The sequence below is a fragment of the Spermophilus citellus genome, assembly GCF_964194105.1.
Source record: "Spermophilus citellus genome assembly, chromosome: 3".
Taxonomy (NCBI): Eukaryota; Metazoa; Chordata; class Mammalia; order Rodentia; family Sciuridae; genus Spermophilus; species Spermophilus citellus.
The window spans coordinates 104,194,639-104,218,145 of NC_138184.1; the positions used below are offsets into that span (position 1 = coordinate 104,194,639).

A 23,507-nucleotide genomic window follows, 5' to 3' on the forward strand; every position below is an offset into this window, starting at 1 on the left:
GTTAGAAAGTCTGCTCTCCACCTTGAGAAGTCTGCAAATGGGGCTCCCAGGGCACGGGTGTCACCACAGAGCTAGTTCTCCCTGCCTGGCCAGAGGGGCCCGTCAACCCCGGGGCTTCCTTTCCATTAAATGTGAAACATGCTGTGTTGAGATCCAGACATCCTGGAGGAACCCGCGGGGTGCCCCTCTGCCAGCCTCGCAGCTCGAGGACTTGGTTCCCAGGCTCTGGTGCTGCCCTCTTGCTCTGGGCACTGCGCACAGGAAGCTCTGGGCCCAGCTCTCGCTAGCAGACAATTCCCTGGGCTCCTGGACATGAGAAATGAGCCCCGTCCACTGCCACCTCCACCTGTGCTGCCACGTCCCAGCTTCCCTCAGCTGCTGTTATTTTTAGTTATGTGATGGTTGCCTTTGACTGTAGGAGGAATGCGGAGGCTCTGCTCTGGAGGCACCAACCTCTGCCCATTTCCCTGCCAGTGTGGACGTCCCCACCCGCCTGGACTGCTGGCCACCAGTGCCTCATCCTCCAAGGTCATGGGTACGGCTGCAACTGCCCCGTAACCACACCCAAGCTCCACAGGACTTGTCCACAGGTGGATGCTCAGATGAGAGGAGCCCAGCCTGGAGGGACCCCGAGGGGGATCACAACTCTGAACTGGTAAAGGGTGTCCAAGGTCAAAGCAGCAGTGACCACTCTTCAGATGCTCCACCATTCCCCAGAACCATGCCCTGTTTGGTCAGGTGGCTCCAGACCTGCCGGCTCACTCCTAACCTGGGCATGGGACAGTGGTGGCGGTGACTTCTGTACAGAGTGCACCCTCTGCACAGCCCCCTCCTTCACTCTCCACAGCACCCGACGGCAGGTAAGGAAACCCTGGCACAAAGAGGTCAAGCAACACACTCAACGTCACACAGTCTGTGAGTGGCAGACCTGGCCCACACCCTGCTGGGCAGCCATCCAACCAAGGCTGCTGGGAGACCAGGCAGGAGGGAGCCAGAGTTCGGGGGCTGTGGAGGTCTCTGTTGAGTCAGACCTGCCTCAGCAAGTTCAGCAAGGACAGAATCACTGTCCCAGCTGCAAATCACTGTGCTCAGCCCCTTGAAAGATCCCTTGAAACTTCCTGCTGGTTTTCACTTCCAACTCCACCTAACTGCCCCTGGGTCCTGCGCACCGGTCATTCCACCCTCTCCCTCCCTCCTCAGGTCCCGCCCTATCAGTCCCAGCACCCCAGACCCAGCCTGGGCCACCTCACCCTCACCATACACTACCACTCACACTGTGCTGGGATCCAAGGACAGAGCCAGCAAGGACCATCCCTCTTAGTGGGCAGCCCATTGTGGCCTCTCCCCAGACCCGGCTGGCTTGCAGGTGGGTATCTTCCCAAGGCTGGTGGGGACGTGGACTCTCACAGCACCATAGCTGAGCTTTTCTCTGCACTGGCCACCCTGGCGAGTCCAACAGCCACTCAGCCCATGCCCAAGGCCCCTGTACCCCTAGGGTCACCTTCTAGGAGGAAGCTCTTGCTGCCCAATGGACAGATGAGAAACTAAGGTCCCTGCCCAGTGCCACAGCAGATGGCCAGTGCAGCTGCCCTCTACAGCAGGCGTCTCAGAGGTCACCAGAGCCCATCCTGAAGGCCGAGGCGGTAACTTAACAGCTGCTCCTGTGGTCACTGCCGGGTTGGGCAGGCAGGACCCAGTATGAGAGGAGATGCCCCATGGAGGACAGTGTTGGAGGACCACTCTGGTTGTCAGATGCCTCATCCTGCCATAGATGGGAGGCATCCTGAGCATGCACTGTGTGGTTCATGGGATGGACCTTTCTAGCACTGGCCACATGACTCATGTACCAGCTGGACACATCTCCAGGCAGGGAAAGGGGCTCCCGGCCTGGGCAGCCACCACAGCCCTGTCCTCCCAGTCAGGTGGGAGGCAGGGACAGTCGAAATGCCAAAGCCAGTCAGTGCCAGGACCCACTGGCCAGCACTGGGATCCATAGGTCAGCACTAGGACCAACTGGTCAGCACCAAGACCCATTGGCCAGCACCTACTTCTCATTGCTGGGACATACTGATCAGTGCTAGGATATACTGATCAGCACTGGAGCCCACTTGTCAGCACTGGGGCCTACTGGTCAGCACCAGGACCTACTGGCCAGCACCTACTGCTCATTGCTGGGACACACTGGTCAGCACTGGGGCCCACTGGTCATTGCTGGGACTCACTGGTCAACACTGGGACTCACTGGTCAGCACCAGGACCCCCTGGGAGCCTTACTGGTGTGTCCAGACAGAGTCCGAGCCCTGGTGGGAGTGCAGCCCTGCGCCTCCCTGGAGACCCTCGTGTCTCTCAGAGGAGCCGTCGCCCACTGGCACCCAGGAGCCCCCTGCAGCCCTGGTGACCCCTTCCCGGGGTGTGAGTGGCAGATGCCTGTGTTTGCTGGCCCTGTTCACTGCGGGGCCTCAGAGGGAGCCAGGGCATCGTGCGCTGTGTGGGGTTCAGCATGGAGAAGCCAGTTTTCCCTTTCGCTGGCTCCTTGATCTGTCCCCAGAATGTCCCCGTGTTGCCTCGTCCAAGGCTCAAGTGCGTTCCACATGATGACCTCTGACCCCCCGCGTGGCACCCATGCTCCTGTCCCTGTGCACTGACGGGGCCCTGCTCAGGCCACATGACCCAGTCAGAGCCGCCGGGTGGGAGCTTCTGGGGACCTGGGGCCGCCTTATCAGGAGCCTGGGGGCTTCTTTTTGTGCCAGCAACATGTGCTATGGCTGTCACACAAGGTCTAGTTCTGAAGGAAAGTCACAAATGCCTGCAAAGTTGTGTTGACATACACAATCACCTGGGGTCTGGCTGTGGAGGACAGCCAGGACAGCGTCACCCGGGGCCTCTGTGTGTGGGCAGCCCAGGCAGTGTCATCTGGGGCCTCTGGATGGGGACAGCCAGGGCAGCATCACTTGGGCCTTCTGTGTGGGGACAGCCAGGGCAGTGTCACCTGAGGCCTCTGCATGGGGACAGCCAGGGCAGCGTCACTTGGGGCCTCTGTGTGGGGACAGCCAGGCAGCCTCTCATGCCCTGTGCCATCTTTGCCCACCACAGAAGCTAGGTGAGTGCACATGAGTCCACTTTGCCCTCGCTGCCCACCCAGAGCGTGATCCTGTGTCCCTGGAGACCCTCTGTGACACCAAGTGCTCTTCATGTGAAAAGCTGGGTTGTGGCCACTCCAATTGCCCCTCCTTCCCTCATCCAGAGCCAGGAGCACCTCCAAGAGCCAGGCCAGGAGGGGTCAGTGCCAGGAGACTGCAGTGTCCAGAAGAGCATCCTGGCCAGGTGGGCAGTGCCCCACACCTGGCCTGCACTGGGGGCGAGCAGGAGGCGGGGGCAGATGGCTCGGGAGAGGTGACAGGACCAGGACGGGACAGGTGTGCAGGAGGGTCCTGCAGACACCACCAGGCAGCCAGTGAGGGGGCCGGGAGGGAAGGGGGCACTGAGGGCACCTGCCCAGGAAAAGCCAGAGGTGAAGCCACATCTGCCAGGTCCACAAGGAGCTGAGTGGACACCACGGAGCATGGTGGGGGCTGGGGCCATGCAATCAGGGGACAGCGGCACAGCCATGAGATGGAGCCAACAGGGGCCTGGGGAGGGCTGGGGAGGGCTGGGGAGGGTGCTCCCCCCCCCGGGGACCTCGGGGACACCATGAGGCAGCCAGAGGGCCAGCAATGTGGCACAGAAGCCAGACACAGGTGACCGCAGAGAGGCCTCCACAGCAGCAGGGGTCAGGGAGGGAGGGCCTGTCCTGTCCTGGCCACCAGCCCTTAAGAGGGAGGTGGCCCCACCCTGTCCTGTGCCCGTGTTTGTATCATTTTCTCTTTGCTGATTTCTTCGCATCCTCCCCTCCCTACTTTGAACAGACACTCTGTGGCTTTCCTGAAGTCTTGAGCAAAGGCAAAGTTCATTCCTTTAGAGCTTCTTTTCCTGAATATCAATTCAAACTATAGATTGCCCTCTAAGTAAGAGCTGGGTGATCTTCATAAGGGACGTTTCATTGTCACTTGTCCGAGCGCCTGATAAGTTTTGACACTATATCCTTCTCAGAATGCGGGCCATTTGGAGTTAAGATTTTATTTGCAAACCCAGAAAGGACTTGTGCCTGTTCTGTGGGGACCTCAGGGAGTGCATGGACCAGGCTCTCCCCGTGGCTCCTCAGGCATTTCCTGACATTCCAAGGGCTCTGGGAGGCACACAGGGCTGGCCGCAGGCCTCTCAAAGGAGTTGGGACTTTATGGCCACATTTCCCCTGCTAGGGAGGCCCTTAGCTGTCGCCTCCCCTAGGTGCGTTGAGGCTCGGGGTTCCTGTCCGTTTCCCTTGGGTCCCATCTCTGTCTCTGCCACTCTTCACACAACCAGGGGCCCCTGGACTGCATGCCACACCTCTGTTCCCTGGCTCCCCACACCCTCCCTCTGAGTTCAGCCTGTTCTCCCCCCGAGGCTCAGCCTGCATCTGGAGATCCATCTGCCACACGGCCAGTGGGGACCTGCTGCTCCCTCCCTCCTGCCTCCCTTCACACACAGGTCAAATTTTGCCACCACTCCTGGTTGGCGGTCCAGCTGGGTTGAGAACTCTGAGCTGGTGGTTATTCCCTTCCCAGCTCAGACACACTGTTCCAGTCTTCTGGACTCATCAGTGTTGCACATGGTCCTGTTTGTAAAGTCTCTTTGGTGACTTTAAGCTCTCTCCTCTCCCCTCTGTTGGTCTGTGGCCTCTCTGGGCTGCACCTGGTGGCTTTGCCCTACTGTGTCCTGCCGTGGGAACATTCATTTTCAGTTGCAGGCAGCATATCTTTCATTATTTCTGGACACACAGCCTCCATCTTTGGGGATGTTGTCTCTGCTTTGTCCTCTGTCCCTGCTCCTAGAGCACCTAGGAGACAGCTGCTTGGTGTGCCTCCCCCTCCCACTCACCCTTCCTGTCCCCTCCTCCCTGTGCTACGGTCTGGGTCATTTCCTCAGGAATATCTTCCACGTCATGAATTCTCTCTTCAGCTGTATCTAATTCCCTGTGTAATATATATGTTGGGTTTTTAGTTTTAATGGTGATATATTTCATTTCTGGAAGCTCCATGTATATTTTTTTCCAAACTATGTATTCTTTTTCATATTATCATCTCTGTGTTATGTCTATTTCTTTTAAAGACAATAATGTGCCATCTCTCTTAGACTACACCATTGTCCCACGTCTCATAGATTCTCCTGTCACACTGGTTGACTCTCCCAAGGGTCATTGTGTGTTTTGTGATTTCTCTCATGGAACTATCCTCAGGGCTGATTTTATCAGAGCATTCTGTGCAGCTGGAGTGGCAGAGGGGGCTCTCAGGGGCATTTCTCATCTGCCCTGGGCTCTGGGACGCACCTGGCAGAGCAGCGGCGCACAAACTTCATCTTGGAGATGTTTCTGCATGTAGACTGACAGCCAGGACTCCCAGGTGACCCTGTCCAGCACACACAAGCTTGAGCAGCTGTCAGCTACCCTGTGGCTGAGGGGTGGCTCTGTTCAGAGAGTGTGACTAGTGGCTTGTCCCAGGCTCTCCAAGGACTGGTCCCCAGGTAGGACAACTGGAGCAAGCCCAGACTCCTTGTTTGGGATGATGAAAAAATCTGGGCAAGGGTCATTTTTTTAAGCCAGTATTGGGAACACACTGTGATAATGCAGGAAGGTGACAGTGTATATGTCACCTGGGCAGGCCACTGGGCACAGGTGGGGTGTTGGAGGCTGACATCTTGGTGGGAGGTGAGGGGTGGGAGTGGCCTGGGCTGGGTGGGGCTGGAGGTCTGGCAGTTCGGGGTGCTGGGAGCCATGGGGTGGGGTTTGAGTGAGAAAAGAAGCCCCTCCCTCAGGGCAGAGTTCTCCTGGGCCTAGTGAGTCCTGGGGCCAGCAGCATCGGCCATCCGGGGTGTGTTGGGAATGCAGGCACATAAGCCGCCCTTGCCACACAGAGGCCTGGGGGGCCAGCCTAGACAGGGCAAAGCCCCAGGGTTCCACACAGGGAGCTGGGAACGGCCACCAAGGGCCCTCGTTCTGCACCTGGCTGTGCATGGAAATGCCTGGGGAGCCCAAATGTTCCTGGCCTCACCACCAGGGTTTTACCTGATGATCAAGGTGTGACCAGGATGCTGGGACTGTTAACCAGTCACCAGGGCTCTGATGTGTGGACAGATGAGAGGCCGCTGTCCTGGACAGCATGGCCTGGGCCTGGTGGCAACAACCCAAGCAGGGACCACGCCCAGATGGCAGGAAGGAGCAGAGCTGTTCATGTGGGCACAGCGCCAGGCTGCTGGTTGGGGGGTGTGGCAGGGAGAGTCCAGGTGCAGGCAGGATGGTCCTGGCCGGCCCATCCCAGGGCACCTGTCTAACATGCTCTTCAACCAGCACTTGGGCTAGAGCCAGGGACGCTGTTTGGGTTCAGAGGCAGCACTGTGACCTGCAAGAGGAGAAGCTCCTGTGTGGGGACGGGTGGAACCCACAGGGCCCTCCTGCAGGCCCACCTGGGGAGAGGCTCCCACGTGCCAGCTGCTAAGGCCCCACTTACAGAATCGTCATTCAAGTTCACTTCCCGTGGAACGCGCTTCTCTAATTACAAGAGATAATTCGGGGAGGAGACGCATCTTGGGTGGGCGTGAGCTGACTCAGTGTGGGAGCCCCGCCAGGAGACGTGACTCAGAGCCGCAAGGGACTCAGTTGTGTCCCCCGCGCCTCCTTCAGCTGCACACGGAGCAGACGGCTGTGGGGGCTCCAGGAGAGCCACAGCGTGTCAGGGCATGGGGAGCAGAGGGGACGGGACTCAAGGGGACACAGCACTGCTTAGACCTGTTTTGGCCACCGGGGGCCAAAGGTGCCCACTCTCCTAAGGTTTCAGGAGAAGGCAGCAGTAGACTTGTGTCTCCAGATATCAGCACTCAGTTCACAGGCTGGAAGGAACTGCGTGAAGTGACCACATGCTAGGTCCTCGTGCCAGGCAGACGTGGACTGTGAGACCCCAGGCCTCCCCCAGGGACCATGCAGCTGTGGCTTTGCACAAAGGGACTTTAGACATGATCAAGTTGTGGACCTTGAGACAGGAGAGTGCCTTGTTTGTCCAGGAGGAGCTGAGGCTCAGGGCACTGTGACGTGCCCTTTGGTCTCAGCCCCATGAGGCCAACTCAGGGCCTCTGGCCTCCAGGACTGGAGTTGAGCCACCTGGTTTGTGGTCATTTGTTAGGGTGGCCCCAGCTAAGCTGCTGCAATGGGCAGACCCAGGATGTCCAATTGCTGCAGCAGTGGATGCTAGTCCTGGCAGCTCCCTCCCTGGGGAACCTAGGCCGCAAAGCCCCTGCACACGACCGTGATGGGATCCGTGGCATGGAGCAGAGCCGTGGCCAGCACCAGACGCTAAGTGGGGGCCACACGGTGACTCTGGGATCTGCTGCCTGGCCCCTGCATTCCTGGCAGACAGGACCTGGGGAAGGGTGACTCCCAGAGCCCTGGGCCAGGAGGACCCTCGGGGTGGCTTACAGGGATGATCTGGACCTGCAGAGAACACTACAGCATGACAAGGGACCAGGAGGGCCACCAGCTACAGGAGGACAGGCGAGGACAGAGGGCAGCTGCGTCCAGCCCATCCCGGGTGCCTCTGATGTGTGCTGGCCCCTGGTACAACTCCTAGAACCCTCAAAGCCCCTCAGATTCCAGGTGGACACATGGGTCTGCTGCTACTCAGAAGGACCTGGCGGCCTGAAGATGGATCTGCCCAGGCAGAGACTGGCAGGGGGGGAGGCCCTGAGCACAGGGTCTCGGGGACAAGTGCCATGGAGCTGAAGGCCACACCTCTGTTAGACCATGGAGGTGGGTGAATGGTGACCCCAAAAGACAGGTGTCTCTCTGAACCTGTGAACGTGGCCTTGTTTGGAAAGAGGGTCTTTGATGTGGGATCTCATGGAAGCTCCAGAGAGGAGATCGTCCTCTGCAGACCCTGAATCAACAAGCGTCCCTAGAAGACTGGAGAGGGCTGGGGCCGACCCGCAGAGGAGAGGCCCCGGGGACGCAGGTGCTGCGGCTGCTGGCCATGGAGCCCAGGGACCTGCCACCAGGAGCTGAGGGGCCGGATGCCTCCCCCATCTTGATTGACAGGAGCAACTCCTGCTGCTTACAGCCTGGTTGTCATCATCACGCCCGCCCAGAAACAACCAACGGGAGGATGGAGTCACAGAGAGGAGAGGGCCACAGGTGGAGGGACCACGCGGGCACTGTGGCCCTCGGCAGCCTCTGTGCCCATTTTCCCTATCAGCAGAGTCCTGTGTCTTTGGGTGGCAGTGAGCCCAGCAAGGACACACCCCACAGCTGACCACTGCCTGGTTCCCAAGGCCCAAGTGGATCCTGCTGGGAGTCACTTCTAGAAACACCTAACGAGCCATCTCCACTGGAAGGTGTGCTTCCTGCTTTTTACCTGTGACCTTTTATGCGTAGTCCTGCCTGGAACTAGAACTCAATGCTTGGAGCTGAAGCAGCCATCACATGACCACGAAGGGACATGCCACAAAACAGGAAGGAGGAGCAGGGATTCAAAAGGATCTGGGCCCTCGGGGACATCCGTCAGCCCACAGGACTCATGATCAATGGAGTCTGTTAAGTACAGAGAGAAAGGACCCAGCATCTAGAGTCCCTGCTTGGCACAGAAGGTGGGAGCCCTGAGTGGAAGAGCTGGCTGCCTTCCCCATCCACCACTACCGGGGAAGGACCTGCTGGTCACCCCCCAACCCGAGCCCCAGGTGTGGACGAGCAGCCAGCTCCCAGAGCCCTGCAAATGTCCCTGCTGCAGAAGTGGGTCTGCACGCGGCCAGCCCCCTCCCTGGGCTGCAGGCGGAGATGTGCAGCTTGGGGGACGTGTGGCTTCCCAGCTCTGCGGCTCTGAGTCACTGACTCCCATCTGCCGCAGCAACTTGAGCCAACGTTCCCAGAGACAGGAAGCGTCCTGAACAGAGAGGCTGCTGGCCACAGGGCAGCCTGAGTCATCTATCTGTCCATCCATCCATCCATCTAGTAATCATCCATCCATCTATCCATCCATCTAGTCATCCATCCATCCATTCATCCATCCATCCATCCACCCAGCCCTCTAGCTATTCTTCCATCCATCCACCCATCCATCCATCTATCCATCCATCCATCCATCCATCCATCCATCCATCCATCCATCTAGCCATCTGGCCATCCATCCATCCATCCATCTATTCATCCATCCATCCATCCATCCATCCATTCACCAAGCCACCCATTTAGCTATTCATCTATCCATTCATCCACCCACCCAGCCATCCATCTAGCTATTCATTCATCCATTCATTCATCTATCCATCTATCCACCATCCATCCACCCACCTACCCACTCAGCCATCTGTCTAGCTATTCATCCATTCCATCCATCCTACTAATCCCTAAATATTTAGCGAGTACCTACCATGAACTAGACATCATTCTGAATGCCCATCCAAACTTTGCCTCATTTCAACTCTTTCTTTCTCCATTTCTGCTAGCATTTCTGCGGGCCTTTGCATGCCTCTTGTTTAATCCCCTCAGTAATCCTATCATGGGATAAGTTTTCACATTTTACAATGTGGAAACCAAAGCTTAGAAAGGTGGTGACCTCCCCAAGGTCACCCATTGGGATTTGGGCCCAGATCCATTCAATACCACATGTGCCACTCAAATCCCCCCCCCCACCAACCGCCATGATGCCATCCTGAACTCCATGGGGACAACTCTCTCTCGTGCTCCTGTGAACCTGCATGCCACTGACAGCAACCTCCTTTGAGAACAGATAACACAGGCTGCTGCTCCCCTCAGGATATGGAGCTCAGGAAGCCCTGGGCACAGACTGCTTACTCTGCACTGCGTAGGACTCCTTGGGAAACATTGTGAATTGGACTAAGCCACCTCCTGGTCCCCTCCCCAGCTTCCTGAGGAGCTGGAGATCATGCATTTGGGCAGAGGCAAAGCTTCATCAGAAGAGGACTCAGGGCTGGCCAGTGGAACTGGGTAGGAGGGTCAGGTGGACAGCGGACAGCAAGAAGGAGAACTGTCACTAGGACGTGCTAGCCAGGCCCAGCAGAGAGATCCCCTCTCTACTGAGCAAGGTCTTGGGAAGAGGCACTGCTCCCAAGGCTGCCCCCCACCCAGAGCTGACCAGGAGGCCATGAGGCCAGGATGTCGAGTCTCTACCAAGGCTGGAAGCCGGGCAGTTCTGAAAACACTGTCTACTCCCACCAGCAAGGACACCTCTTCATCTTCCCCTGCCCACCACCATGTGCTCAAGAACTTGGACTGTCACAGTGTATCGTCTCAGAGCTATGGGAGTCCCTTGCAAAGCCGGCCGAGGCCTTCCTTCCTTCCTTGGAAATAAAAGCAGGACCTGTGGGCCTCAGGATGGGCTGTACAGGGCTGACCGGGCCGAGCGAGTCCGTTAGGTATGAAAACAGTCCCTTCTTGCTGTACAGTATAGGATGTGTCATGCCCACTGGGCCGCTCTCCCACCTGCCTCCAAGGAGGCCTGGGGCCACGAGGCCTAACCCCTCTTCTGCCCTTGCCTGCCCTGGGCCCTGTCTCCTGGTGGCAGAATGGGCTGCAGAGCCAGTGGCCGCACAGGAGTCGCAATACCTTCAGCCACCGCCTCTGCTAAGAGCATAGATCAGCCTGTCCCTTGCCTCTTTCTGAGGTGAGGGGGTGGGAGCTGGACTCGTGGTGCAGAAGGACGGTCTTCTCCAAGGTGGCAATGCTCAGGGGCGAGGAATGTGGGGACTAGAGCTCAGAGAGCAGAGGCAGTGCCCGCCCAGCTACAGTTTGCTGGTCTTTGGCTCCATCTGTCTCACCTCCCCTGTTCTTCCACTCAGGAAAGGTCTGGGCAGGGGCAGAAGCCTGCTCTGCAGCCTCCCAAGCCCCCCAACCCTGCAGATGGCACCACGCACACAAACACTGACCCCTTCTCCCCCAGCAACAGGGGTCTCAGCATCCCTGGAGCATGACGCATATTATGTAATGCCTTTCTTCTGAAAGGAAACACAGATGAAATGTAACCAAACATATGCTTTAAAAAAATCCATCTAGTGCTATAGCTGTACTAAAAAAAGAAGAAAAAGAAGGAGGCAGTTTGCAGCTCACCGCAGACCGTGACCTTGTTTCTGCTTTCCTGGGAAACGGAAAATCCCAGGAGAATGCTGGCCTTCCTGCCCAGGTGGCCCACAGCCCCTGTCCCACCATCTCCCATCCGGGACCTGTCCATGGCGCTGCCCAGGCCTTCCCTCCTCCCTCTCCCCTCGGCTTTCTCCCGTCTCCCCAGTGCCCATCTCCTTGGGCAGTTCCAACGGCGTCCATGCAGGGTACCCTCTTCCATCTCACACACCCATCCCAGCCCACCCCTGTCCTACTGACGGACCTTATGCACCTTTACTACACCGATTCTAAGCCAGGGTTGCTTGTCTCCAGGGGACACATGGCAAAAAAGGGAGACACGGTGGGTTTTCACCACTGGAGATGGAGGGAGGAAATAGTATTCAGTGGGTGGGGCCAGGGGTGGGTGCAGCTCACGACAGCCATAGCCTACAGTGTACACATGCCCACATCCCACCCTGCAGAGCCACATCCCGCCCCACAAAGCCACGTCCTCCCCTGCAGAGCCACGTCCCACCCCTCAATGCCACATCCTGCCCCACAGAGCCACGTCCAGCACCACAGAGCCATATCCCGCCCCGCACAGCCATGTCCAGTCCCACAGAGCCACGTCCCGCCCCGCAGAGCCATGTCCTGTCCTGCACAGCCACATCCTGCCCTGCAGAGCCACCTCCTGCCCTGCACAGCCGCATCCTATGTCTTGGTCCTCACGCCCACTAAACCTCTCACAAGCAGCTAGCCAGTTGCGACCCCTGGATTTCAATCAGGAGCTCAACTTGTAGCTTTGTTTCCAGGCTTTTATGGAAGTAAAATCATATTTTTATCTGCATTAGTTTTCTAGAGAGATATTTGTCATTAAAAGTGCAGATAGATGTGCCACCTCCTCTGCCTCATCTCTACTGCTCTGGCCTCCCCCTGCCCCTGGAGAATCCAGGGGGACCTGCTCATTGCAGGTTGAATCTGGCGCATCTGTGGCCAGCTCTGCCCTGGCCCAGGGCCCTGGAGGAGGAGCAGCCCTGCCGGTCTCAAGCCCATGATCCGGTTCCCACAGGTGGCAGCCATGACTGAGGCTCCAGCTGGCCTCCCAGCACCAGGCTGCCTGGGACCTGCACTGCGCAGGCCGAGTCTGCCGGCTGTCACTGTCATGCCTTCTGTTGAGAAGTCCCCGGGGCCCTCCCAGCAGGGCCCCACGATACTTCAGGCTTCTTCCCTCTTCCTGGATGCTGCACAGTGCTCTGTGCTTCACCGAGTGAGTCTAGTGGGCAGGGCAGGCCAACCAGCAGCTCCATCCGGCCCCTCGGGGTCCCCAGTGTAACCGTGGGCCCTTGAAGGCCAGTGCGGGAAGCAGTGGGGGTGGAAGGCAGCCTGGAGCAGGAGCCGCACACGGCCTCTAGACATGGGAAACAGGGAAGACCCTGGGGCATCCACAGCACCAGCCCTGCTCTGAGTTCTGAGTCCAGCCTGCGAGAGAGATGAGTGCGTGGAGCGTTAAGTCACCAGGTCATGTTCAGGAAGCACAGCTCTGGCATCTTAGCCCTGGCCCTCGCTGACACAGAGCCCCCAAGGAGCCTCGCACACTCACAGGGCTGCGTCCCTGTGTCCCTGTGTCCCCGTGCTGCCAGGACTACAGTGGGGCATAGTGGGTCTCTGTTGCAGCAAGATGAAGTGCTCTGCCCAGGGCACTCAGCCGAAGCGTCCACCTGGAGCACCAGGAGTGACACAGGTGACACAGGACACAGGGCAATGGGGGAGACTGGACAGTGAATCTGCTCGTGCTGCCATCTGGAGCCTCCCCCTCGCTGGCGAGGAGCGTCCTGTCTTCAGGTCTGTCTCGCAGACCCACCTCCACCCCCCACCCCCCACCCCGACCCCGGGGCTCCCAAGGCCAAGGCTGCAGGTGCAGGTAGGAAGCGCTCCAGGGCCCCAGGGAGACGCTGTCTCAAGGCAAAGCCTAGACCAGGCTGGGCCTCCATAGAACCAGCCCAGTGTTCCAAGCCTCGGATTCGTAAATGAACGAGACTACGTCTGCCCCCTTGCCTTCCCACCTAGTCTTTCGTTATTTCTGCCAGGAAGAGAGAGAATATAGACTTCCCCTTCCTCCCAGCCCATTTCTTTCTCCCTGGGTCTGGGCTGTGCTGGGCAAGGTACCTCTTCCTCTGCTCCCCAGATCCACTGGCCTCAGCAGATCATCCGGTTGACCCAGGATAGGTTGTCCTAGTCATGCCCAGCTTGTCACCTGCACAGGGGCCTACGTGAGCCATGGGGTGCTAGGCAGCCTCCACTGTCTGCTTCCTGCCCAAGGCTGAGTGCGTGGCATCTCAGCCTGCCCACCACGAGATCCGCCTGGCGTCCACACCTCTGTGGCCAGGACCCCCGGCTGTCCAGAGCCCTTCAGGTCTAAGGCTGGTCAAGGTGGTCACCAAGGCCCCCAGAGTCCCCAGAACCAGCACTGGGAGGACACTGGGCCTCCAGTCTCCCCATCTTCCTTTGAGGCAGCCTCTGTAGGTAAGTTGGACAGGTCCAGGTGATGCTGGTGATGCCCTCACTCAGTACCAACTCCCTGCAGATCTGTCCTCCCCCATGAAGGGCTGGACTGGGCTGCTCTCCAGGGCACCTATCAGCAGAAGGGGTCTGTGAGACACAGACGCCAGAGTCTACCAGTCTGTGAGCTACGTTGAGATTTCTTCCTCTGAGATCTTCCTGGAAGCCCCAGCCTACCAGCGCCAGCCGGGCCCTCGACCCCCACCCTGCAGCAGAGCCTCACTCCTTCCCATCAGGGCAGGGACAGCAGGGCAGGAAGGAGCCACCGCTGGGTGGCAGGAGTCCATCACAGTCCCGGCACCTCGCGGATTCCATTACTTCCCTGGCATCCACCAGGCCTGGGATGCAGCGTCAGGCAAGTGCACCTGGTTTATCTGCTTAAAAGTGAAACATCAGCAGCTCTGGCACCTGAGGGGCCTCTGCAGAGGGACAGGGCCTCTCAGCCAGGCCAGAGGCAGGGGCAGGGCTGCTCGCAGGAGCAGCTGGACCCCGCGTGGGCCTCGGGCTACAGCACAACACCAGGAGGAAGCTAAGGGTGCTGACCCAGGGACGGAGCCATGGGCACATATGGATGGCTCCGGCACTGACCCACCTGTCTCCCTCTCAGGGTCTGGGGGCCTCGGAGCCCATCCACTTCTCTTCCAGCCTTTGGGGTCCAGTCCTGACCCAGGACCACATCAGTTAGCACCAGCCGCCAGTCCCTGAAGGGCACCTCTCCCCAACATCCCACCCCCTCTAGTTTTGAACCAGCGTGGGAAGAAGATGGCACCCCAGCCCCCTCCCCGCAGACCTGAGGGTGCACTGGCATCCGGCAGGGCCAGCAGGAGCATCTCCCAACCTTAACCCCCAGCCAGACGCTGGCCAGGCCCAGGGAGGGGACAGGACCCTAACCAGGAGGGCGGGAAGCATGGCCTCCCACAGCGTGTCCAAATGCACTGGTCTATCCTGTCCATCTGACCCAGCACCACAGAGCCCCTCTGGCAGGACACGTCCCGGGCTGGGAGCCTGCCTTTAGTTCCCATTCTCGCCCTGTCAGGGAGGCCAGGTGACCCAGAGCCCTGCCTCTACCTCCTGTGGGATCCGGCCTTTCACAAGCTCTCCAGCCCCCACTCCTCAGCAATTTCCTTTAAATTGGCTCGTCTTCTGAATTAAATAAATTTGCTTCTTAAATAAGTAATATATCCCTACCAACAAGAGAAGACCTACATCATTCGCCCAAAATATTAGTAAATAGAAAATGAAAACCAGAGTGGCAATTAGAGTCTACCAGACGTGCTGCCAGACCCCGAACCCAGGGATGGCTCCGCGGAGCTAGAGGGAGGCTGGGGATTTGGGGAACTTCCACCGGCCGGCACTGTCACCAGCATGGCCAAGAGGCTGGAGGAGGGCACAGAGGGGATGCTCCTAGCACTGAGACCAGCTCTCTTCAGGCCAGTCCTGGGTCACCTGTTTTGGTAAGGAGGGGCTCTGGTGCCTGGCAGGCTCCTCCCTGCCAACTCCTTCGGCTTTACCAGGCTCTGTGGTGGACGCCTCCCACCCACTCCCCACGGGAGGAAAGTGAGGCACAGGAAGGCGAAGATGTACCCTGGGTGAAGGGAGGAGCTGGCCATGCTCTTAAGGGTCCTCAGCAGTGGGGGCCTCACCCTCAGGGACACTTCTGGTGTCCCAGATGGCCCTGGCAGGCAGCAGAGACCAAGGACCTGTCAGGCCAAGGGCAGTGTGGGTCAGATGACCGCTCAGCACCAGGGGGCAAGGTCTCAGCCACCCTGGAAGCTTGCTTTTCCCATCTGCCCATCAGCAGGACCTGAGGACAGGGGCTGGAAGGGCTAGGAGGTGGGTCCCAGGAAATCACGGGCTTGCTTTAAGACCAGCTAGCTGGTGGTCAGCACTGTCCTAGGTGGGGCCCAAGTGCTCCTGGGGCACAGCATTCTAAGCCACCCTCCCTGGGAGCCTCCAGCACTTTCCAAACCCCAAGGGACACTGTTAACATCCTTCCTAGGTGACAAGGCCACCCAGGAGAGTGGGGAAGAGCTGTTCATCAGGACCCTCAGGTCACCACAGGGCCTTGGGCTCCTGCCTACACCCAGCCCTACTCACCTACCCAGACCCCAAGGCCGGCACCAACGCCCTTGTGTGAGGGTCATGGTTACTGCCACACAGCGCCACACAGGGGCCTCACACCACAGGCTTCTCCCACAGTCTGAGCTGAAATCCTGGGTGGACAGGCATGGTCCCATGAAGGCTCGGGGGAGGATCTGCCTGCTCCCGGCTCCCAGCAGCTCCAGGCATCACTTGGTCTCCAGCCAGGGCAGGCTGGACGATCCTTCCCACACAGTCCTGGGCCTGGACCTACACAGTGGCTGAGCTGAGCACAGAGGCCTCCCCTTGGCCCCTGCCCTCTCCTGGCTCAGGTCAGGGGCGGTGTCCATCGACCATAACTCCCAGTTCAGTCCAGGCTTGGCGGTGCCCACACGCCTGTGGTCAGTCCTGTCAGGATCGCTGGTGAGGAGGTGGCCAGCAGCCCAGACAGGAAGAAGACGCAAAACCTCAATGCCCTGACCTTGACGGGGGACCGGCTGCCCCAGGCACGGACACAGCAGCGGGGACAGTGAGTGCCTGGGGCCTGCCTCCGGGACTGGCTGTGCAGGGCTTTGTTTCCTGGTATTCAGGCAGCAGTGGGAAAGGCGTGGGGGGCCATGACCCTGGAGTCAGGCACAGCAGCATGTGGGGGCCAGACCCTCCCAGACCGGCAATTAGAGAAAGCGTCCAGCACACCATGGCCATCTCCCCGGCCACCACAACTCCACTGCCTGGCCTGGCCACATGGAAACATTGTAGCTCCTGGGGAGGAGTCCAGGAGGCCGAAGGCTGAGGGCAGGGCCCATGGCTGACCTGCAGGGAGCAGCTCTGCTGGCCTTGATCCCCTGGGGGCCGAGGGGAAGCTGCCTCACCACCTGCATCCGGAGGCTCCTGAGGGGGGTGTGAGCTAGATAGGCCAGAGGGAGATGGGCAGAGCCCCAGTCCTGCCCACTGTGTCTCAATCCAGCACAGCATCCCCTTGTGCCAGGTGCCACCAGAGCAGGATGAGAGGCAGGCTGGGCATCTTCCCAGGCTCCAGAGCAGGCCCCTCAGCCATGCCATGTTCCTGTGGCTGACACTGTCCAGGCTTTGCCCCCTGCGGCCAGAGGGCCTGGCACACCTGCTAGTGATGGGCATCCCCTCCCCTCGCCTGGCTTCTCTGGCTCCCTGTGAACAACTCCTGGTGCTGGGCATGTGGTACCCCACACTCTGGGACCCAAGGGTGGCCTAGGGAGGCCCCTTCAGCACCAACAGCCACTGGACTCTCCCCTGCCTACCCACCCACAGCCTCGCTCCTTGGCCAGGGCTTCCCAAACCAGGGGCCACATGCTGACCCAATCAGCCTGCAGGACCCCATTCGCAGCAGGAGATGGGCATGGTGTTAAGTAGCCCCAGTGGCCCTGCCAGAGTCTCTGCCTTTGGAGTCAACTCACCCTCATGATCTGGTGGCCGCGCCCAGGTGGCCCTTCCCACACCCCCCTAACAAGCAGCCTCTGGAGGCAGCAGCTTCCAGGAGCATAGACCCTGCAACTCACGGGGTGGCTGTGATTCACGGTTGCCTCTTGAAATACATTTATTGAAGCCAAAGCAATGAATCATTTCAGAAGCGAGCGGGCACTCGTAGGTATCCGGGAGCCCCTGTGCATGGGCACCCCCACCTTGGTGTTAGAAGCCCCTGCCCTGAGAGGACGAGGACAGGCAGGCAAGCTCCCAGAGGCCAGGAGGGCCGGACCTGCTTCCTGAAGGATGCAGGGCAGTGGTATCCACTTTCCGGGCAGGCAGAGGTCACACGCCCCAGGGCCTCTCTGGCCTGGCGGTCTGTGATATCGGTTAATAACTGCGTAAAGGGAGGTCCTTCTGAAGCAGGTGCCTCTTTCAGCAGCTGTCACCACCTAGTCTGAGAATGACCTTGGGCAAGCAGCCTGCCTTGTGCCTCTTCTATCATGAGACCCGGCCTTGACCTCCTCTGACTGTAACTCGCGCACTGTGCACCGGGCTGAGTGGGCGACTTTAGAAACCACCCTGGAAAGCCAACAACCAGGATCAAGCCACCACTTCCCGTCCTCAGCATGTCCCTAATACTGTCTCTCCTCTTCAGGGCCCCCGGCAGGAGGTGGCAGGTGGGACTCCTAGGTGCAGTGAGGCCCCTGGGTATGTTCGGCGCCCCAGGAGAGACCCTACTAGCAGCTTGCCCACTCTCTCTCCCTGCCGCATTGGCCAGCCACAGGTCAGATGCCAAGAGCAGGGGCTGACAGGACATCAGAGGGTGGCGCCTTTCCCTCTGTTCTCTGGCTGCAGAGGCTCCTGAGCTTGGCGTTTACAGGCTCACTGAGCCACCACAGGCACAGGAACAGGGTTCTGTGCTTTAGGTGTGATTAGGGTTTGCATAAGGGTGGTTTTCATCTGTAAACATTTCTTCTTGCCTTGAGCACCGAATTCAGAAGCAAACACTCCTGCGGTCTGAGGGATGCCTTTCCTGACAGAATCTCCCTCCAGGCCTGAGATTTCAACCTACACCCCACACAGGGGCTGCAAAGCTCCGTGAGGTGTCCATGTGCAGATGGCTGGGCCAGCCATAGAACGGCCCACTCCAGCCTGCTCCCCCACCAAAGCCGCTGGCTCCCCCTGGCTCTAAGGAAACTGGGCCTCGTCCCCCAGTACCTCCTTTCTCACAGATTCCCTGAAGCCAGGAGAAATCTCCAGGGAGCCGCTGAGGCTGAGGAAATGTAAGTGACAGATCAATCTTGCTTTGTATTTCTCCTTCTCCCTCCTGAACTCGGCCGGATTAGCATCTGGCAGAAACTCCCAGGAATCAATCTCAGATTTCCGGGACCTGAAATAGAACCGGTGATGGAGAGACCGGGCTGCACCCTCCTGGATGCACTCATGGATTTCCTCAACTCCTGTGATCCAGGAGGGGGCAAGAATGCATCGGGAGGCCTCAGAGGGCCTCCCTGCCACTGGACTGTGCCCTCCTGGGGACCTGCCCAGGAGCAGTGACAGATTCCGCTGTCTCTTGTCATTTCCTGGAGCAAGTATTGAATAGCTCCTGGGTTTAGACACTACTGGGCACACAGGTCAGAGAGAGGGACATAATGTGGCCCTAGCAGAGAGGGAGAGAGAGGGGACCAGGAAGAGGCTGGGAGAGGAGAGAGGGATGGTTGGAGGAGGAAAGGATTGGAGTGGAGGGGGGGAGAGAGAGAGAGAGGAGAACATTTAAAAAGAAAGGAAGAGGGGGAGATGCGGGGGGGGCGGGGGGGAGAGCGGGCAGAGAGGCTGGGGAGGGAAGGTGGCACGCCACATCCCCAGTCACGTCATTCTCTCCCCACTGATGTCAGAAAAGTTGGTTGAGGGTCCAGGCTTTCTCTGCCAAGGCTCCTGGCTTATGCTCTCAGCGGGTGAGGCAAGGAGAGCAGTTCCCGGGGCTGCCGGCCATCGCGATGTTACACAACCCCAACGAGCTGCCAATGTTTTTATATAATCCTCCGGTTCTCCCCATAAAACAGACCATAACACCCTGGCAAATACACTTCAATAAAGCTCTGTGCTATTACCGGGGCACGCCACCTTCCAGGAGATGAATCACTGCCGGAATGGCCAGGTGGCCACTCCGGCTGAACTTCTCTCGTGGCTACAGGAGAAAAGCAAAGACCAGAAAAGCCAGGGAGCTGGCCAGCCATCCCCGGGGAGCCAGGTGTTCCATGGTGACCAGAACGCACTGAGGGGTCTGGGCGTGCTTAGCTCTCCAAGAGTGAGCCACCAGCAGGCCAGATGGTCCTCAGCCTGGGGAAACACTAGGCAGCCCCTTCAGGCTGTGACTCAGGCCCACCTGCAACCCAGGCTCCCACAGAATGGGCCCCCAAAGGAACCTGTCAGAAGACCCCAATCTCCACCCCCCACACATGTGGCACAGGGCAGCACACAGATCCCAGCCCCCAGCCACCTTCTTTGTGACCCTGTCCCTGGCACTTCCTGGAAGAGGTTTGCTGAAGCTATCAATGCGGAAAACAGAACAGCCTAATGAACCAGAAGGGAGAAGCCCCTGGTAAAGTGGGCACACCCAAACATTCTCCTTCCTTCATCCTGGCGGGGGGGGGGGGGCAGCATTCCCTGTGTCCATCCTGCCCATCCCAAAGTGGAAAAGTATTCATTTCACTACTGTGGCCAGTGGCCTTGACCTACTCTGACACCAATGCTGACCTTCCCAGGGTCCCATGGAGCAAAGGACACTTTCAAGGCTTTGGGGACTCCCAGGCGCACAGCCTCCATCCATGTGAACAATTAGCTCCTACCCAGCCCTGCTGGACCCTGGACTTCATCTTTCCACACAGCAGCCAGGCCTCAGCATTTCCCCACCACAGAACTTCGTGGCACAAGCCCTGAGCAGCCCATATGGGATTCTGTCTGGGTCAGGGGTCACAGCCTCAGTGGGTCCCCTGTGAGTCCTAGCGGCAAGGACAGGACATCAGCCATTTAGAGGGCAGCACCTACCCCTCCCTCCACCTCTGCAGAAGGATGGGAATAAGCCTGACCTAAGCCCTGGGGGCTGGCAGCCTGCCCTCACCCCTGGACCCTGGTGCTGCCTGCTGCCAGGTAGATCCTAAGAACCTCTCCTGAAGTTCCCTCAAGTTCTCCTGGGGAGTAAGTTTGAAGTCACCGGGTGGGAGGCTGGGGTCCTTCCCAAATGTTCACTGGAGGAATGAATGACTGAGTGATCATCCAGGCCAGCCTCTGCCAAAGGGAGGACTCAAAGAGCCCTCACCTCTGTCTGCCTCCCCGCCATTCGCTCCCACGGACACACAGAGGGGCTGGTTCCAGCCCTGCGGCCTACAGCCGGGGTGGGCGTGGGTCCTGGCCCCTTGGCCCAGCGGCGCGCCCCCACCGGACCCGGCTCCGGCCGCTCACCATTGAGCTGGTTGTAGACCACCTCCTCCAGGTGGTCCAGGCGCTGCAGGATGGCTTCGCGGTCGGCCAGCGCGCCCACCTTGGCGTGCCGGCTGCGCACCCGGCGGTCGGCGCCGCGCACGACCTGCACCAGCGCGGCAGAGCGGTCCTGCAGGCGGCAGTACACGGAGAAGAGGACGATGCCCACGAACACCAGGATGTTGACCGTCAGCAAAGTTTTGATCTTCCTGGCCACCGCCATGAGTGCGGCTCGGGCGGGGCCGCCTCGCTGCGGGGCATCCCCAGGGGCCTGGGCGGCGGCAGCCTGGGCGCGGCCGGCCGCTGCGGGGACCCCGGGCCGGCGGGCGGGCGCTGTCCCTTCAGCACCGCCGTCCGGCGCGCAGGGGCTGCCCGGGGCTGCGCGCGCGCGGCGCCGCCGGCATCCTCCGCAGGGCGCCCGCCCGGCGCCGAGCGGCCTGGCTCGGAGGCGCGCGGGGCTCGGCGGCGGGGCCGCTCCTCCCGCGCTCCTGCCCGCGCTCCTGCGCCCGCTCCTCCCGCCCCGCAGCCACGGCGCCGGTGCGCAGTGACGCGGCCTCGCGCTCATCAGCATGCACGCGGCGCCCTCCGCCCCTCCCGCCGCCCGCGGGACCGCCCGCCCGCCGCCGCCGGTGCGCGGCCCCGGCCCGGCCGCCCGGGAGCGAGGCCACGGGTGCCCGAGCGGCCGCGGAGCCCTGCCCTCCCCGCGCCCTTCCCGAGGCTCCCGCGCCAGCGTCGGGGATGAGCCCCAAACTCGATTCCCAGCAGCTGGGCCCGTGCGGGTGCTGGACCAGACTGGCCACTCGCGTGGACCCCTGAGCTCTGGAGCCGGGGCAGATGGTGCAGGGGAGGAGCCTCCTGGTCCTACGGGATCCACTCTCCGCCCCACTCTCTGGGGCTGTGGGGTGGGAAAGGACAGGTGGAGGCTGACCCACCAGGCCAGCGGAAACCCACCAGGAGAGGAAAAGTGAACACAGACCCAGTCCCCAGGTCATGCTCCTCGGAGCCCAGAATAGATGCACCACCCCCAAATCCCAGCTGCCCCATCTCTACTCTAGCCCCTCACCAGAATCTTGTAGATGAGCAGCTGGGGTCTGGAGAGGGAAGGGCATCAGCACAGGTATGCTCCCGTGGACATGCACACAGAGTCCAGAGCTGAGAAGCCCCAGGGGCCTGAACCAGCAGCCAGGGTGGTGAACTTGGTTCACAGGACATGAGCTCTGTCTGCTGGGCTCTCGCTGTGTCCCCAGTGCCTGAAATGACTTTTGACACATATTGGTGCTCAGTAAATACTTGCTGAATGAACAAATGAGGGAGCATTTATTAGGACCTTACTTTGTGCTGGGCCCTTGAAGTAGAGAGACAAGGAGGACCAGGCCCTGGGGTTTCACAGCTCTTGTCTTGGTGTGTGTGTGCATGTCTGTGTGAGTGTGTGTGTGCACACACGTCGGTACACATGTGTTTCTGTGCATGCATCTGGATGATATGCATGTATATGTGTAAGTGTGCATATGTCTGTGTGCATGAGTGTGAGTGTATGTGCTTGCATGTGTCTCATGTATTGTGTGTGCATGTGCCTATGTGCCTGTGCACATGTGTTCATCTGCGTCAATGTGTGTGTATCTCTGGGTAGCCACGAGCCCAGGTATGTGTGTGAATGCACACATGTGCATGTGTCTGCATGTGTTTGTGCGTGTGCCTGTCCACATGTGTGAGTACAGATGTGCATATGTGTGTATTCAGTGTGCATACATCTGTTCATGTGCTCCAGTGTGTGCATGTCTCTGTGTGTTCATGGGTATGTGTCTGCACACATGTGTTTGGGTGTGCATGTTCGTGTGTGCCTGTCTGTGCATGTGTGTGTGTTGGGTGGGACTCTGGGGGTCCTGGCACCTTGTCCTGTGCTCTCTACTCCAAACGTGCATGTCAGTGAGGAAGGCACCTCCCATCCACTAGGAGACTTCCTGCCTCTTGCCAGTTGCTGACGGGAGCTGAGAGCTCCTTTCCCGGCTGAACCTCTCTTTCTTCTTGAGACATTTGTCTCAAAAAAAATTCAGAGGACACTAGCAGGAAGGACCCAGCCACTGGGACCATGGCCAGAGTGCTGCAGGGTGCTCACCGTGGTGGCGTGTTCCCAGATGGAGCCTGGGGACACCGTTTTAATCCTCCCTCCAGGAGATTCTCCAGATGCAGCGAGTCTGAGGGAAACTGGCCTGCTCCACTATTCCCAGTTCCTCCTTCAGAAATGCCATTCTCTTCTGTTCATGCAGTGCCCGGTTGTAGGACATATTTTGCAAGGACCAGCTTTTGGCGTCACCACACAGAGCACCAGCGTTGGCCTGCGCTGGCTCTGCATGTCCCTGACTCACAGCCACCACACAGAGGCACAGACTTGCTTTACCTGATTTCCCATAAGAGGAAACTGAGGCAGCAAGGGAATAAATCCTTCCTCAAGGTCATGTCTATGGCAAAGCCTGGATCTGGGATTTAAGCCCAGACAATTTGGCTCCAGAATTGAATTTATTAGCCACTGCTGCTTGAGACAAAAATCAAGTACTTTTCATTATATGTTTATTGAAAGCGAAGCTGAAGTGTTTTGCGGGGGAAAGCATTACTCTGCTCATGTGGACACATCGTCCTGCCTTCTAAGACCTAGCAGGAGATGGTGCGTCCTACGGGGGCACCCCCATTTGGCTAACATTCACTGGACACAAGTGCCTGGGAGGGGGCTGGCTTGATGCTCTGCAGGAGGGGCCTCTGCCGCGCGTCAAACCAG

General features: G+C 59.2%; 1 protein-coding gene across 2 annotated transcripts in view; it reads right to left on the bottom strand.

Annotated features, from left to right (window-relative positions):
- Positions 1 to 21,176, bottom strand: part of GALNT9 (polypeptide N-acetylgalactosaminyltransferase 9) — a 61,456-nt gene extending 40,280 nt beyond the window's left edge. For both annotated transcript variants that reach the window (XM_081287708.1, XM_081287707.1), the window contains exon 1: positions 20,717 to 21,176. In XM_081287708.1, coding sequence (XP_081143834.1) covers positions 20,717 to 20,957 — 241 coding nt within the window. In that variant the 5' untranslated portion in view covers positions 20,958 to 21,176. The remainder of the gene's footprint in view (positions 1 to 20,716) is intronic.
- Positions 21,177 to 23,507: the final 2,331 nt, after the last annotated feature.